We start from the raw sequence: 18,741 nt of genomic DNA, 5'->3' as shown, positions 1-18,741 counted from the left end.
TTGAAGTTCTTTCTTGAGTTGTAACAGCTAATTTAGACCGTATAATTGGGTTTGTCAGGGTGGATTTGATTTAAATCAAATGGATTTAAATCATGATTTAGATCACTAGTCAGGAAGTCTCGATTTAATAATGGATTTCTACATAAAAGTGTATTCTTGTTGGTTGTTATAACCTTAATTCATATTCTTCGCAACTTGGAGATAGAGGTAGGTTTCATTTTTAGAAGGTACACAATATAAATTTATTAAGTGATTTATTTTGAAAACGTTTCAGGTTAATTTTACAGCTATATCAGAAAATGAATGATTGGTTATTTCATTTACCAAAGGTAATTGAAGCAGATATTTATGAGGTCATTGGGAGGTGAACTATCTCCAATTCAACAGGTTAATCATTAATATATGGAGCATTTTCTTGCCATCCTGTATTAGGAGGAGAACATCACCAGACAAATTTAAATTGTTTTATTAAACTAAAACAACAACGTTATGTATTCTGGATTTTCTTCTTCAGCAGCAAACATATAATATTTTAACAAAACAAGCATATGAATTTTTTAATTTAGTTAAACGTTCAAGTTGTTTAAAATCAGGTTTGATTTTGTTAAAATTGTTTTTAACTAAAATAGTTTAATTTTTTTTTTTAATTTCAATTGACTGTCAGCCCAGGTCAACATGAAAAACTTAAACTATTGGCTTCTGCAGCTAACTCAGTTATCTTCACCTTCATTTTCCTGTTTGTTCATAATCTGGAAAAGAAAAACGAGCTTTCCTGCTTTTTGAGGTCCCAAACAATTTCTCAATTTGGAATGAATTAGTCCAAAGTAAGAAAATATTTTTTCTACACCGGCTGAAGAAGCTACTGCTGTTAAAAGTGAGATTATCACTTCAACAGTCTCTGAATCCATAGAGTAACAACTATATTTTTTGCTCAAACATGAGAATTCAAGAATAGTGCAGAAGGAATACAGGCAGTCCTTAAGAAAGAAGTATGAAATAATTTTTTTTACCAACCTGAAGGTCCTGCATGTTCAGAAATGTTCCTTTCATCATCTTCAACGCAGCTTCTTCCTGAGAAGGAACACTTCTCATGATGTTGTTTCATTCGGGCAACCAGGCCTTGCATTTCTTTGTTGCACTGTTTGCATTTTGCATGCATGCCTGTCTTACCTACAGGTAGAGGAACTTCATTAAAATATTCCCAAACTGGGTCTCTTACAGCCTGCTTCCATTGTAGGTTTTCCCTTCTAGTGAGAGAATGGTATGATAGATCTCAAATCAATGAAGGCTACACTCAAAAAGACCTCAAGACTTCTGGAATATGCTGCTCAAACAGTTTCACTTTTGTTTCCACTGCCTGTCCCTCCCTTCTCACATTTATCTCTTGACTACTTCTTCTCCTCCTTGTCCAGATCTATTGTGCTCCCAACAGTGTTCTGTTCACTGAACTTTTTGAAACTTTGCACTTTTAGAGAGAGGTAAGGGATTGACTGTGTACACAGATTTGCAGAGGGACAATAGGGTTGAGGTCTGTTATTGCTCACCTCTCTCTCTATTTATTTATTTATTTTTATTTATTTAAAAACATTTTTGCTGTTAACAAGCATGTTATCTCTGGAGACACAAATCCACAGTTTGAGAACTGCAAAACTAAGCTTCTCTGTTAGTATCTTCTAGACTGAGCACTGAGTCCCATTGGGTAGATAGAAAGATTAACCTAAATAATCTATACAGAAGCCCATGGAACCCCACAAAATGGGGTCCCTAATCCATGAACTACTGGAACTCATTTACAAAACTTTTTGTGAACATTACTTGGAAAATATTGTCTCATACTATAGAATTACACTTTATAATCCCTATTGCATGACGAGATATCTTTGAGCTATAATGCATCTTAATTAAAACTATCTTTAGATAGGTATTTTCCTCAAAAAGCGTTTTATCAAAAAAATCTGACTTAAATAAAAAAATCCAATTTTTTTTTTAAATTATTGATTTTTATCCACTCTGTTTTATGTTTTCCAATGTACGTTACTTTGTGCTTATCTGCCATTTTGTTGCACAGTCACACAGTTTAGTGAGATCCCTTTGTAACTCTTTGCATTCAGCTTGGAACTTAACTATCTTGGGTTTTCACATCCTCTGTAATTTTTGCCACTTCACTGTGCACACCCTTTTCCAGCTGAATATGCTGAACAGCACATATAGATTCTTGGGGGGGCCCTACTGTTTATCTCTCCATTGTGAAAACGGACCATTTATTCCTACTCTTTGTTTCCTATCTTTTAACCAGTTACTGATCCATGAGAGGACTTTCTCTCTTATCCCACAACTTCTTAGCTTCCTTGATGGGCTCTGGTGAGGGACCTTGTCGAAGGTTTTCTGAAAGTCCAAATACTCTATATTGACTGGATTTCCCTAGTCCACATGCTTATTGACACCCTCAATGATTCTAATAGGTTGGTTAGGCATGGTTTCCCATTACAAGAGTAGAGGTGATTTTTCCCCCAACCTATCATGTTTATCTGTCTGATAATTCTAGTCTTTAGTATAGTTACAGTTAATTTGCCTGGTACTGATGTTAGGCTTCCCAGCCTGTAATTACCAGGATTGCGTCTGGAGCCTTCTTTTTTTAAAAGTCGATGTTACAGTAGTTATCTACCAGTCATCTGAAACAGAGGCTTATGTAAGCAAGAGGTTACATATCACAATTAGTAGTTATGCAATTTCATATTTGAATTCTTTCAGAACTCTTGAGTGAATACCATGTGGTCCTGGTGACTTATTCTGTTTAATTTATCAATTTGTTCCAAAATCTCCTCTACTGACACCTCAATCTGGGACAGTTTAGATTTGTCACCTAAAAAGAATGGCTTGGGTTTGAGGACCTCTCCAACAATCCCTGAAGTGAAGACTGATGCAAAGAATTCATTTAGGTACTCTGCAATGTCTTTGTCTTCCTTGAGTTCTCCTTTTGCAACTTGATTTTGCAAGCCAGAGATTGCATCTCCATCATGCTTTTAAAGCAGTAATGTGCTCCTCTTGTTAAGCATGCCCTCTTCCCCTAGCCCATCCCTGGTCTCTCAGACCTCTCAACACAACAGGAATAGAGGGAACAGAAATCTACTTTTCTGGACTTATCTCTAAAGCAAATTATTTCCTTCCTGTCCATCTAGTATCCATTAGATACCACTTCAGCCAAGCCCTGGGATTGACTTTGCCGTTACTTGAGCTTTCCAGACTTCTCTTCCAGTCATTCTGTATTGAAAGAAAGAAATAGAAAGTCTAAGATGGGTGACTTCAAAGCACTGGCTTCCGATTCAGGGTCCTACAACTTTCTGCAGTCATTGTCCGATTAGAGGACCCTCCTCAAAAAGATTTTTATTCAAATGGTGTTCTTTCTTTGGAAAATTAATTATCTTCTTATACATCCTGCTGTAGAATGATTCCTTAGTTTATTTGGTAAAATCCACATTCCAAATTCTTGGCCACCTCCTAATGTCTCAAGTCAGGTCTACATTATAAACTCACATCAGTATAACTGTCGCTTAGAGGTGTGAAAAATCCACACTCCGAGCACCATAGTTGTACCAATCTAACCCCCAGTGTAGCCAGCATGGCCTCCCATTGACATAGTTATGGCCTCTCATGGAGGTGGATTAACTACACCCATGGGAGAAGCTCACTTGTTGGTACAGTAGCATCTTCACTGAAGTGTCACAGCAGCACAGCATTTTAAGTGTAGACCTGCCTTTGGAATCTATGTAAACTCCCAAAGGGCTATCTGGGAATATTACCTGAAGGTAAGGTCTCTGCAATCTCTAGTTTCAAATGTGGTCAGTGTTTCCCCTTGAAGCAATACTTCCTAAATATGTACTTGGCAGATTTCTTTCTGTGCTGAGAAAGGCATTTGACTACTCCTCCCCTATAGCTGAATATATCTATGCATTCTTTTTGTGACTAGTGCTTTAGAAAGAGTGGGGTTTAAATTCCCAAGACTATTCCCTGCTCTTTCGATGAGTCCAAAGCCAAGGAATTGCAGACCTGGACAAATGTCTTCTGGTGACATGACATACCTCATGAAGATAACTGAACTCTTGCCCAGTCTTCTCTGACAAATAAATGTAAACATTTTTCAGGTGGCTCTTAATGAGGACAGATGCTAAAGACAAGAAAATACTTCTCTAAACATTTGTATCTTGGAACTCGATATAGACCAAGGAAGAATTAACTCTCTTGTTGAGTTACCTCTCCCTTAGTTCCAGCTTCCATTGGATAGCTGTCTTAATGTTGTTCTGAAACATTTGTTCCCCTTTTCAAATCCAGGTTCACCATATCTCTGAAATTATCATAGAATCATAGAATATCAGGAATGGAAGGGACCTCAGGAGGTCATCTAGTCCAACCCCCTGCTCAAAGCAGGACCAATCCCCAATTTTTGCCCCAAATCCCTAAATGGTCCCCTCAAGGATTGAACTCACAACCATGGGTTTAGCAGGCCAATGCTCAAACCACTGAGCTATCCCTCCCCCCTTTAAGCCTTTAAAGTTAATAAGTGTTGATATTTATAATTTGTGTTTTTTAGGTGAGTGATTTTGTGCTTAGTTGACCTATCCTGTGCTTATTCATAATTAGTTTATTATAAGAAAATGTCTCGAACAGTCCATACATTCCCATCCCTATTACCCAGGAGATTTCACTTCCCAAATCTGAAGAATCATACAGAAAAATGCAGATGTTCTATGGATATCTGCAGAGCCATGGAAAGATCTTTCTTGATAAAAACCAAGTTCTGAAGAATATCTGAGAGAGTGATTTGTTCCTGATGTGGTATAAATGAAATATAAATTGGATTTCCTTATCTTACAATAAGTGGTATCTTTAGTTCAAGGGTAATTAGACCCTACTCCTCTCTGTGTCTTGCTCTTTCTCTGAAATGTGAGAAGGCTTTGAAGGGTGGTTTCATGGTCCTTGCTACATAGTTCTACAAGAATTCCAGCGCAGAAATTCTTTCTCTGTCCTTGGATGCAACCTTCAGCAAGTGCATCCTTAGGAAGATCATAAACAAATAGCTCCTCTGTGCTACCCTCCTTTGTCCCCTTGGAAACAGGGATTGTTAAGCAGGTCCCAGGTGCTATAAATTCATGTCTGGCAACGTAGAAATATTTATTTTACCTGTTAACTTCTAATCTCCAGATACACTCATACAAAGCTACCCAGTAAACAGAGGATGGTGTTTGACATTTTCCTTATTCCCAGAACTTACATTCCTGTCATCTAAATTCAGTTAAGACATACTCCCATTTTTTGCCTGGTCTCTCATGTTGTCAGTGTTGTGTTTTGAAATCTGCAATTAACTTTCTTGTCTACAGAGAGCTAGTTATCTGGGAAAAAAAAAATTGTGTAGGTACTATTGGGTGTGGAAGATCCAGAATTGAAACTACACTATAGGTCAGGAATCAGCACAGGGCATCAAGTCTTAAAGTTTCTGATTGGCAGCTTTTTGCTTTCTCATGGGGAGGTATGAGCAGGCAGACCCAGACGTTGGGGTTAATGCTTAGAGACTTTCCCTTCCTTCTGTTGCTCATCCACTTCAGAGTTCCTTGATTGTAACATAGCTGCATATTTCCTTAAACCATGTTTGCACTTCCATTAAATAAATAATATCTTATTAACTGATTACTAAGACTCACAGTATTCTTATTTTTTCTCAGTTACCCATGGATGTATAGTCTCCGCAATAAAACTATTTCTACCAGATGGTATGGAAGCCAGATTACGGTCAGAGTAAGTATAATTAAGTATTTATTAATATCTACGGAAATTAGAATATTTTATGAGGTTTCTTGTTAAGTATATTCCTATTGTAATAAATAACATGTTAACACATGTAGATTTATATAGGTCTATATAGGTATGTGTCGTACGTAACATATAAGATCCCTGCCCCAAAGCATTTATAATCTAATATGCACTGGTAATATAATTAAAAGGCAGCACTCACACAAGTGTGAGATTAGTGGGGTGACAAAAGTGGGAGAGGAGAACATTCTCTTGGTGAGGACCTTTTTATATGTGGTGGTTTATGCTCAAATTACAAATATATATGTTAAAATTGTTATAAACTGTTATTGTGAATGCTTTGCTCAGGTAGATAAAAGCATAGAGGTATGAACTTGTATCATAACTGGAAACTTTGTTAATGCCCAATTAAATTATATGAACTTGAATGGTTTTAATTTTATAGTGGTATTCAGAAAAATAAATAGAATGGAAAACTGGATTTGTAAATTGTGTTTTTGTGTCTTTACATGAAGACCTATATTTTTATGCATCTGTGAGTGTGAATGGGAGTCATTTTTATGAATTTGTTGAGGTGCCATTTAGGTTTAAAAACTGAAATCTTGGAAACTAGATTTGCCAATTTGGTAAGTATTATAGCCAACATTAGGATGGAATTTAATTAGGATAACTTTTGAGTGCAGGGAGCATTAGTTTACGAATTTTAGCACTAATTTCTTTCAAAGTCTTTTACCTTGGACGGTATTTCTCAGATGAGTACACAAGGTAATTCTTACCTAACCAACAGTTGTGTACTCTTGTGCTTCTTGGTGAATAAACAATCAAAAGTTCATCAATCAAGTTTAGATAAAACAAATGTGCTAGGCACGTACTGAACATAAAATACACATGCAGGTTTGTAAGTGATTAATAAAAATCAAAAGTGTGGCTGTGACTTTTGGGGCCCCTTAGTGCCAACTGGCAGAGAGCCTACCATACTGTAACTCGCATCAGGCCTGACACACTGATTGCCCCAGCACTGTGTTGTCATAATATGTATCTAAAAGGTGTTATGTAAATTAGCATATGTAAACTGATGTCTCACTGGTCCTGAAAATCATGGCATTATGTATGTACAGATTGTGTACAAAATTGTGTGTGTGTGTTGGAAATATATTTTTAAAATATGTTTGGGAGTGCATAAACCCAGGCTGCCCAAGACAAAGGAATGTTGGTTTACCTGGCTTACTGGAAGAGGACAATGAAAGTACATTTACATATACAATAAACAAAGTGAACAAGCAGCAGCTTAATGCACAGGCAGGGACAGAGTCTGTACCCCAGGAATCCTTCCTGGCTCTTGAGACAAAGACAGTGAACTTTGGGTAATATAAGGGGAGAAAAAAGGCATTTTAGTTATCCGTGACTCCAGGAACAAAGGGAACCAACACCCTTTGATTCCGTGAACATTGGGTCCTCTGGCCTGGAGGCTGCATATGCCAGTAAGAAAGACAATCTTTGCCTGAGCAATTTTAACTTGCTAAGATTACATTTTTGTCACTAGAATGCATGTCCCTATTTTTTGTTTTGTTTGTAAGTATACCTATCTCTTTTTCTCTTGCTCAGTATCACTCAAATCTCTGTTAATAAACTTAGTTTTGCAATAAAATAAGAATAGTACAGTATTGTGTATTAAAGTGAAATGTGAATCTTCACCTGCCCTAACACGCTGATGCATACTCTCAATTTGGAGACCGCCAACATAATTTTTTGGAGAGGGAATGGACACTGCAGGCTCTGGGGAGCTTGGGAACTGGGATTCACTGACAGTTACCTGCAAGGCCAAGTTTAGACTGGTGGAGTCTTGAAGAGTTTGCTGGCAAGGTGGACAGACTGGTGTGTCAGGAAGCTGACACACAGCTTAGCAGCAGCAAAGCTCTCACTCTTGCTAAGACAGAGTGCTAACACAGAGGCCCACAGTTCTGCGATCCTGAATGGGACATCACAGGGGCCAAGCAACTATACCAAGGAACAATATAAATCACCCAGATTTCTTAGTACAATTACTTACAATAATCAGTTATCTATTCTTTAGTACGTCTAATACATATCACTCTTTCAGTAATTCTCCAAGGAGCAAGGATGCGCTTATTTTAAGCAGGCCTGCTGTTAGAATTGTTTGATATGAAAGGAACAAGTTTAAGCAGTTGTTGATATTTTGAGTTATTGGCTTTCTTAGGCCAATGGGTGTGGACTTATAAATGAGAAATATGCATATAGCATTACTTAATTAAAATCCAAAATAAGGTTACTTGAGATCTGACTAGAAAGAGTGTAGACATTACAAGACAACTTCCAGATATTGTATTTCTCTTTCTATTCTTTAATATAATTTCTGTAGTGAAATCTTACTGCTTCTTCTTAGTCCTGTTAACCTGGGATAGGGAAGAATCTGTCCCACACAGCTGGTCTGAGTGTCAGTAGAATTCCTTGAGTCTGAAGCTTCTTTGTGGGATCAGTCAAATCTTCTTCTTAGTCCTGTAACCCTAGAGAAAGGAATCCCTGTGGTGTGGAATTAATAAGACTCTCAGGTCCCACACAATGACCTCAGTTTTATATACCCTGATTTTCCACGGGAGCTATCCGGGGTGGTAAACTGTTTCATCAATCCAGAGTGCCTACAATCCAAACCTACATCAGAAATGAGCACAAAGAATTATCATCTTACTTTGCAGAAAAGAGCATGCACATTTAGGAAGACTTCTCGAACAGCATGTTATGCTCTGCCTGTACCCACCAACCAACAGCCCATCTGCATTCCCAGAGTTCAGCACATTCACACATCAAGAGGTTGTGAAAACTGTAAAGAAGTCTCGACCTATGACTTGTGAATCCAACTCATAGCTTTTCTGGCTTTTGAAAAAGAGCTATGAACAGCTAGTGCCACTCCTGACCAAAATAGCAAAGGAATCCTTCAGTGAAGGAATCCTTCCTTCCTCCTTCAAAGATACAATAGTTTTACCAGAATTGTAGAAACCAACCTTGGATACATCATTTCAAGATAACTACAGCCCAGTGTCAAAATTCCCATTTCTGAGCAAGATCATAGCAAAACTAACTGAAGGCCAACTACAGTGCTGCAGAATTCCCCCAGGAATAATGTGAAGTGGTCAAACTACATGGACTCAAATTCTTGCAGTATGAATGTGGGAGTTGCAAAGTGGTTTGAAAAATGGAGAAGCACAAATAAATGGACATCTATTGTGGAACTGCATAATTGCTTATTCATAGAATCATAGAACCATAGAATATCAGGGTTGAAAGGGACCTGAGGAGGTCATCTAGTCCAACCCCCTGCTCAAAGCTGGACCAATCCCCAACTAAATATTATTCTCAACCAGCTTTTCTCTCTCTGCTTCTTAGCCAAGCTAAGGTGATTTAAGGTACCATTCTGGGGCTGTAGTAACTTTGGTGAATGGCCCTGGCAGTGAAAGAGGGGTTGAACCAGACTGTTTTTCCTTTAATTAAAAAAAATTACCTGCAGTTTGAGGGGGTGGTGGTTGGTAACTGGCAGCTGTAGCCTTAGATTTCAGTTTTCTGATAGTTTTCCTGTTGCTGTCCTGTAAAGTTGTTGTGACAGGAATAATGGGTCTTGGCTCCCCATAAATGGGAAATATCACCTCTTGTAATATAAATCAAATACCCTGAATACAGCACTGATGGAAGCTATGTGAAGACCCATAACAAATAAATGAAAAACATTTTAAAACAAAATTAATGGATTTCAGAATTCACACATTTTGTTTTTGTTGCAATTTACTGAAATTTTGTGGCAAATTGGTGATATGTGGTGGTTTCCAATAGGAAACGTGTCTGTGTTTCAGAAATTTTTTTTGTCAATCTGTAATTCAGCAAAACATTTCACTACAGTGAATTAGCGTTTTCTGAAGAAATTGTTTTGTTGGAAAATTTCCAACCAGCTCTACTTGTAATTGCTTCTATAATTGTTTTTCAGATGCCATGTTTTATTTTTAATTTGATAAGGTGATGAAATAAAATTATTCCTTTCATGCACAAAAGACATGCTTTTAAAATTTCTGTTTTAGCGAACTTTTTAGTATCAAGTAAAAATACATGATCCGAATTTAATCATGGTGCAAAATCACTATTGTATTTTATAAAACATAGGTTTTTGAACTTTCGTATTAAATCTTTTTATATGGTACTTCTTGGATATTTACTACTATACTGTGAATTAAACATCAAATTGAATTTCATCCTATTAAATCATTGTTTTCTAATGAATGAAAACAATGTACTTTTTTGAAACTTGGTTTAACATGCTATTCTGAAGTGATTCAATTAAGTCAGCATTACTTAGTATAGGAAATTATTTCTATTTTAGTGTGATTTGGTTTCTAAATCTCAACTTCTGTATCAGAATATGGGAATCTAAACTGTCATTACTAGTTAAAATTAGAGAGACCAGATGGGTGAGGTAATACCTTTCATTGGACCAGCTTCTGTTGGTGAGAGAGAGGAGCTTTTGAGTTTACATTGAGCTCTTCTTCAGGTCTGGGAAACTAAGGGCTTGTTTTGTATATACTACGGATATAGTGCTGCAGTGACACAGATGTGCCACTGTAGCGCTGAGTGAAGACATTACCTATGTTGATGCGAGAGCTTCTCCTGTCAGAGTGGGTATTCTACCTCCCAGAGAGGTGGAAGCTATGTTGACAGGAGAAGCCCTCCTGTCAACATCACGCTGTCTATACCAGGAGTTTGGTCAGTGTAACTGCAACACTTGGGTGTGGAGTTTACACATCCCTGAGTGACATAGTTATACTGATGTAAGTCTGTTCTGTAGACCAAGCCTGGGTCTATGCCACAGGCTTGCATCACTATAACTATACTGACAGGAGAGTGAAAAACCCATACCCCTTAGTGACTTAGTTATACTGAACTACCCCCCCCCCCCAGCACTGTGTAGCCAATATAGCTACTGCCTCTCATGGAGGTGGATTAACTACACTGACAGGAGAGTGCTCTCCTGTCAGCTTACGGTGTCTTTGTTAGTGCTGCAGGGGCAGTGCAGTTGCATTGGTGCAGCTGCGCTGATGCAGCATTTTAAGTATAAATTTGCCCTCAGAGTGGCGCTGCTAAATATGAGGTAGAACAGATTGATTAACATAAGTAGCTAACACATTTCAAGGGACCATTCAAAGTGAAGTGGCCCTTTTTCACCCTTCCAGTCTTGTGCGGGGAGAGCTGGGAGGGGTTTGTTAGTTGGTTACAGATGATTGTAATAAACCATAAATCCAGTGTCTCTAGTCAGTCCATGATTTTTAATGTCTAGCAAAGTTAGGGAATTAAGCTCCCAGGCTCTTCTTTTCAAAGTATTGTGTAGGTTTCCTTTGAGGATGAGGACTGATAAGTCAGATATCAAATGAATGCTTTGTGAAAGGTGTTCACCCATAGATGATGTGGTGGTGTCTTTGTCTTATCGTTTTCCTGTGTGAGTTCATTCAAGAACATAGTGATTGTCTTGTTTCGCCCACATAGTTGCTATTGGGGCATTTAGTGCACTGGATGAGGTAGACCACATGTGATAGACATGTATCGGACCCAGGGATCTTGAAAGGTGTGTTGTCGGGTGTTGATATATCTGTTGTTCTGACAGGGTCTGGTGCTGCTTTGAGTAGGTGTGTCCTAGTCTGTGGGGAGCTTGCTTCTGATGATGAGCTTTGAGAGTTTGGGTGGGTTGTTTGAAGGCCAGAAGAGGAGGGCTCAGGAAAGATTTTTTTTTAAATTTATTTATTTATTAATTAATTAAGGATGGGGACATGCCTGGGAGCTGAAATTCGTAACTTTACTAGACACTAAAAATCATGGATTGAATAGAGAGACTGGATTTATGGTTTATTACAACAATCAGTAACCCACTAACAACTACCTTTGCCCACCTGCTCTCCCCCACTTCCTTTCCTTACCAGGCCACTTCACCTTGAATGGTCCCTTGAAATGTGTTAATTACTTATGCTAAACAATCCCTTTCACCTTGTATTAGCAGTGATGCTGAGTACCTTTCCCAGACCTGAAGAAGAGCTCTGCCTCAACTGAAAAGCTTTTCTCTTTCACCAACATAAGCAGATCCAATAAAAGATATTACCTCACCCACCTTGTGTCCCTAATATCCTGGGACCAATCAGGCTACAACAACACTGTTAAAATTCGGAAGTTATGTAAATTGCTCTTGTTGTTCAAATGTGTAATTGTACAAAAGTAGCTATTTCCTTGGACAAGATTAGTTCATTCAACTTTTTGTATAACATTTTCTTTCTTCATCAGTAAAGTTGTATATTAGGGTGATTTATCTAGTGCCTGTAAGTGCATGTTTTTGTGCATGTTACTCATTTCCACATGTAAGTTGCATTTGAACCTTAACAAATCTTCTTTATTTTCAAAAACATATAAAATTTTATCTAATTATATGATATAAAAATAGTGATCGAGGTTTTAGAAAGTGGCTCACTTGTTTGTTTAATTTTTAGATTAGAACTAAAAACTAAATTTGAAAAATCTACATCAAAGTATGATTTCACAAAATGGTAGTGAGCATAAGATGTAGAAACAGTGTTTTTAACTTCTGTGACTTTTCTCTAAGAATGAATTTAAAAATGAAGAATGTCCTAAGTTAAACATTTACAGGAATACTGATAGTTCTGTGGATTTTTGAACTGCTGTTCCGTACTTGATGTTTACTTGCATAATTCTGTTACGGAACAGATTATAAGGTGTTTTAATTATTTTTTCAGTGTCATCCATGCTCCATTACCAAGTCCTGTTGACAAGGTAAGTCATTTGTACTCGGTCTTTAATTAAAAAGTTGAAAGGATAGGAAAAACCTAACTACTTATAGGTGTGCCTTGCATTGGATTATTTTAATGGTTTAATATTACTGTTTAAAAAAATTAAATGTTATTCATTCGTTCAGTATCACAAGTATATGCATGGCAGGCTGAGTTTTTATGGTATGGGAATACTCTACTTTTTCCACTGGTGGTCGGAGTGGAAATGTTGGCAAAATAACATGAAGCACTACATGCTTAGGTAAATCAAGACTGGCAGAATTATAGAGCATCAAAGATGGTAACAAGAAGCTTGAATTTGATGAAATAGGACAGAGACAATGAGAGATTCAAAAAGGGGAGTGACATGAGCAAAATGACTGGTATGAAAGATGGCTTTTGCTGCAGAATGCTCTATGGTTTGGAGTGTGAGACAATGAGTTTTGAGGAGGACTGAAGGTTCTATCCCACCTCAACTACTGTGACATCTACAGTTGTAGGTTTTCAGAGTAGCAGCCATGTTAGTCTGTATCTGCAAAAAGAAAAGGAGTACTTGTGGCAACTTAGAGACCAACAAATTTATTTGAGCATAAACTTTCGTGAGCTACACAAAAGCTTATGCTCAAATTTTAGTCTCTAAGGTGCCACAAGTACTCCTTTTCTTTCTACAATTGTAAATTTTTAAAAAATAAGGCAGTGGTATCCCATACTATTTAAAAAATGGTTATGGAGCCCTTTACTCAGTGGATAAGAGATTATTAGATTAGATTAGGAACAGTGAAGTGACAAGAACAGCATTTATTGACTGTTATATTGAGTTGGTTGACCCTTTGGGGGATGCACATGTATACCTCAAGCCCCTACCTGCCCTGAGCCAAGGCTATAAATAATCTGATATCTATTCCTCTGCCTGACAAACTGTCTTTATGAACCTGTTCCTTTTCTCTCTTGTCTGTGTCTGGCAGTGTTTTTTTAAATTATTATTATTATTCCTGTTTTAAGTATGTATTAGATATTTCCCAACAAAACAAAAGCCCCAACTTAGTTGAGATCTCTCCACCCGTTCCAAATCTGATGGCAGATCAGGTATTGAAGCAAAGGCGCATCTCTTGTTCCCATGAGTTTTCTGCTCTTGGTGGGTCTGGAGAGAGTCGAGCATGATTAGGAGAATGACTTTCTGCTGTTTTGTAGGTCTTTCTCTAAGTTGGCCCAAGCCAGACTCTAAAGCCTCCTTATGCAAGAGTCATTATCCAACAAAGCACTAGGGAAAATTTTGGGGTCCTTGGTATGTTGCAAAACATAGGTAGTAATGAAGCCTCACCCAAAATTTTTGACTGAATTGGTTTTAACTCTTCATTTGAATCAGTCCGTTGTTGATTTATTTCCATGACCATTCAGCCATGCTGGGGGGACATCAGATGATATTAAGAGCAGTCAGCTACTATTTAGATAGAACTTTTCAAAAATCATACTGCAGATATGTGCCTTGCACTTTTTCTGTGTGGTGGAAGAACCTTGTGCAGACTGATGCTTTGTTTAGAATAGAATATATCACAGGTAGCATGGCCAAGTGGTTAGGGCGCTGGACTAGGAGTTGGGAGACCTGGGTTTAGTACCCAGCACTACCCCTGACCTGCTGTATGATCTTGTGCAAGTAGTTTCACTGCTGTGCATCTGTTGCCTTCCAAGCATTTGTCTGTGTGTGTTTTAATTTAGATGGTAAACTCTTCAGGGCAGTGATTTTTTTCAGTATCTGTTTGTGCAGAGCCTAGTGCAGTTGGGCCTCAGTCCTGTTTGGGGCTTGTAGGTAGTACTGTAATACAAACAATAAACAACAATACAGTAATGGTAGAATAGTAAAGGTGCTAAGAGGAAAAAGAACTGGTAGGCAGTGATCTTTCTTAAATATTTACAGATACACTTTGAATTGTCTGAATTTGATGTAGAATACCCAACATGATTTTGATAATATTTTCTTATTTCATAGGTTGCTGCTAACACTCCCAGTATGTACTCTCAGGAACTGTTTCAGCTTTCTCAGTATCTACAGGTAAAATTGGTTTTCTATGAAGACATTCCTTTTTTACTCATTAATTTGATAGTTTATGCAAATAACACAACCAAGTAGTTAATCTTTGGTTAGAATGTAAATCTTTCATGTGTATGTGTACACCTGTGTATGTTCAAAGTATGATTCAGTTAATTCTTAACTGTTAGTGTTTATAAACTGCCTTTTCTGTTGAAAACAGCATAAAATATATGGTAATTGCCCTTATATGGTATCCTCATTTCTTTTATGAATATTTTTACAGATAAATTATTTGGCTTGCATAAGTATAGAATTCTATATATGCACATCCCTGCAGACTTGATAGTGGTTTCATATGCATCTGTATAAACATAAATCTGGTACTCCCTCACTTTTCTTAGAATTGAGAATAGGTTCCAACCTTCTTGTATTTATAATTCTTCTTTGGAATCATTTTAACTCGAAAATTATTAAAGGGCTGCCTGTGAAGCTTTTTAGTAGTATAACCAGAAAAAATTCATAGGAGAATATGAATGGGAAATACTAAAATGCATTAACATATCTGGATTTTTAAAGAAATAATTTTTTATCTATCACTTAACCACCATTTTTTCTTTTAAATAGATTTTTATCTTTATTTTTGTTCTCCTTTCTACAAAATGTAGAATAAATGTAGGTTATGTGTAGATTGGTTGGTTGTAGGAAGAATTATAATTCCTCTGAGAGGAAGAGGTATGTTAAAGAAAATTCTAGCTTTTGGAAAAGCTGAAGGGAAAGGGATGTTGGATTAGCTTGCATGTATGGCATATTTCCTTTTGATTCTGGAACTAGGAAGTAACATTTATGTTCTGAACTGTGAATCGTGATCTGTGCGGTCGATAATAATAGCTGGATTTGTGGAACTGTGTGTATTTTTAGATATGCTTCCCAAAGTTCCTCTAAGGCATGCAAAAGCATCTTGCTACCTTCTTGCTGTTAGTGCCAAATAGTTCCGGTAATCATAAAGCTACTCTGAGGTAAAAGGCAAATATGTGCTTTGTTGCATTCCTCTATTAGAAGGGAATGTGGATTTCTCTGTATCAAACTGATTTGATGGGAAAGTGCCAGGAGTAAGCAGAAGTGACTTTGACCTATAATTTGGACTGATATCACCTGGCTTGCAGTGCAATAGACAATCTTATTTCTAAATCTTTACATATTCTGTTTTAGGCTTCACCTAGTAAATCTTGCAGTTCTCTAAAAATAGAAAAGGTTTAGAAATGGTTTAATCTAGTAGCATGTTAGGAATAAAACACCTTAGACTTACACACTTCAAGGTCAGAAGGGACCATTGTGATCATTTAGTCTGACCTGCTGCACATTGCAGGCCACAGAATTTCACCCATGCACTCATGTCATAGACCCCTAACCTCTGGCTTGAGTTACTGAAGTCCTCAAATCATGATTTAAAGACTTCAAGTTAGAGACTCCACCATTTACTCTAATTCAAACCTGCAAGGTGTCTCTATCAATCTGACCTGGGGGAAATTCCTTCCCGACCCCACATATGGCAACCAGTTAGACTCTGAGCATGTGTGCAAGACTTAAGATCATCCGATAAAATACTGCTCACTCCCCTATAAGATCATCCATCAGATTATGTAAAGATTTTTACAGAATAAGTCTTTGATCTCTGAAAATCTTGTCATTTAGATTTCTTTCTTGGGAAATAACCCTGCTTATGGCAATTAACTTTTTCAGAAAGGTAGTTGAATTGCAGATATTGGTAATTTATTTCATTTATTGATTATATTGAGCATGATCTGTGTGTACTATAAATGTGTACACACTGATATTTATATACATTTTCTTGCAGATAGCATGCTTTGAGAATCTGAGACTAGAGCTTTCTTCTTGCCAGAAGTAACCTCCAAATTTCTGGTACTCTTCAAGATCTGATACATGTGGCTCCAAGCCTCTCTGAATAGAGAAGGGTAAACTGCACCATCTAGTGGCTTGAAGGAGAACTTTTAAAACTATTTGTTTAGAAATTAGTTTCTCACTTAAGCTTAATTAATGGAGTAGCTAACTTGTACTAGAATTGGACAAGGTGCCTACTGTAAACTTGTTTATTCAAGACACACAAGGCTTTGTTCTCACTTACACTGATTTCACATAGGCGTAACTGATTTCAGCAGTTATTCCTTGTTTACTCTGGTGTGAGAGCCTGCTCAGGCTTTTGACTCTGTTACATAATTCATTTATTTTCTGTTTTGGTAACCATTTATAAAACCAGTACTTTTTTCTGGTGCTCAGTTAACATAATTTACGCTACTTTCCTCCTTCTGCCTTGCTAAATGTAACTAGATTTTAATGTCACTGAATTGCAGAACACCTATATTTACCTATGTTTACTTTACTGAGTAGGATGTGACATGACTGGGAATATACAAGTGAAGTTATTCACTCTGAAACTGATGGTCACCTTTACTGAGGGACCTGTGGATGGGTCACAAGACAGAGCATACATAGTATCCAAATAACCCTTTTTAAAGAGGGATTGTAGAAATAAATGTTTCTTTGAAAATAACGTGTAAATCATCCCTTCTGACAATTCTCTTTACCTTCAATTACATTTCTGCCATTTTTGTTTTTAGTTTACACATGGTAATTTTGAACTGTTTAGACTGTAATCTCTTTGAAGCAGGGACTGACTTTTTTTGTTGTGTATGTACAGGGCCTATCAGAGTGGGGCCCTGTTTCCTGATTGAGCCCTTTATTTGCTAGTGAAATGCAAGTTCAAGATGGCATAATGTTCATTTAAGGGAACCAGTTCTAATAGGTACAGTAGGAGGATTACTCATATAATAATGGAAGCTCTATTTATATGATGATAGTGCCTAGAGGTCCCAGAGATGGGGACCCATTCTGCAAGGCATTGTATGTATCCGTAACAAAAACAGTGCCTGCCCCCAAAGATCTTATAATCTAATTAGATGGTAAAAGCACAGTACTGTACTTCCCATTTTACTCCTGAAAGCAGACTTCCATTTTACATATGCAAATTATACAAATATTTAAATTATACAAATATTTACTATAACTAAGAAATCCTTTATGAATTAATGAAGGACATAATAGGTTATGAAAGTTTCAATATGGCAACATATTGTACACCTCCATTAATGTTCATAACATACTGCTTTAATTTCTTTTGAATAAAGCAAAAGTAACCATGGCTAGAAAGTTCACTATAATATTGTTCAGTAGAAGAGTGTAGCATTGTATAAGAAGTCCAGATTTTAAAAATTATTCACATGAAAATGTGCATGGACAGTTTGTGTGGAGTTATTGTAATTGAGTGTGGAAATGACCAATTGGACATTTTAGCTGGTCCTTTGTGCATGCATGTTACTGTGTACATGTAAAAAAGCTGTGCCCACTCTATACATATAATTGAATCAATGTTTGTTTTTACATGGTATATATGGTTGTAAATTGATTCAGAGGACTGACAAAAACTTGTCCCTTAGAGGCAGTGTTTAATAAAAGGTTAAACTACACTCTGTAGATATACTTTAAAGAGTGTGTTGCCTGTTAGAGATGATCCTGATTGTACATTTCAGTGTATAAGTGTTCTGAGAGTGTTTACTCCTGGGGGAATTCTGCACCAAAAAATTTAAAAATTCTGCACATGATATTTTAAAATTCTGCAAATTCTATTTGTCAAAATAACACTATATAATCACGCCAGTTTACCAAAATAATTTAATTTAATTTCAGAATACCTGTCAGCAAGTATGTCTGTAATAATACAGACACAGACACACTCAAATTCCCCCCAGGAGCAGTTCCTGCTTCTTTACCCCCCTCCCCCCCCAAGCCCAGCCGTGGGGCTCCCCATGGCCCAGACACTCACACTCCCTACCCCCGAGCCCTGTCATGGGGGCTTCCCCTGGCCCAGAGGCTCCCACCCTCTTCCCTCTAGAGCCCAGGAATCCGGAGGGAGAAACAGACTGATGCTGGGTCCCGGGATTGCAGGGAGTTTGCTGCATGCTGCCTCCTTCCTTCAGGGTGCACTGGGAACTGCAGCTGCCAGGA

At 37.4% G+C, this 18,741-nt stretch overlaps 1 protein-coding gene across 28 annotated transcripts in view; it reads left to right on the top strand.

Moving 5' to 3' along the window:
* The window catches only part of SLMAP (sarcolemma associated protein), a 161,785-nt gene that overhangs the window by 78,684 nt on the left and 64,360 nt on the right, over positions 1–18,741 (top strand). For all 28 annotated transcript variants that reach the window (XM_073351457.2, XM_073351448.1, XM_073351449.2 and 25 more), the window contains exons 4-6: positions 5,718–5,790; positions 12,600–12,636; positions 14,620–14,682. In XM_073351457.2, coding sequence (XP_073207558.1) covers positions 5,718–5,790; positions 12,600–12,636; positions 14,620–14,682 — 173 coding nt within the window. The remainder of the gene's footprint in view (positions 1–5,717; positions 5,791–12,599; positions 12,637–14,619; positions 14,683–18,741) is intronic.

Source organism: Lepidochelys kempii, chromosome 7, assembly GCF_965140285.1.
Source record: "Lepidochelys kempii isolate rLepKem1 chromosome 7, rLepKem1.hap1, whole genome shotgun sequence".
Lineage (NCBI taxonomy): Eukaryota > Metazoa > Chordata > Testudines > Cheloniidae > Lepidochelys > Lepidochelys kempii.
The sequence above is the reverse complement of the archived record's forward strand: the minus strand, read 5'-3'. Positions and strand labels throughout refer to the sequence as shown.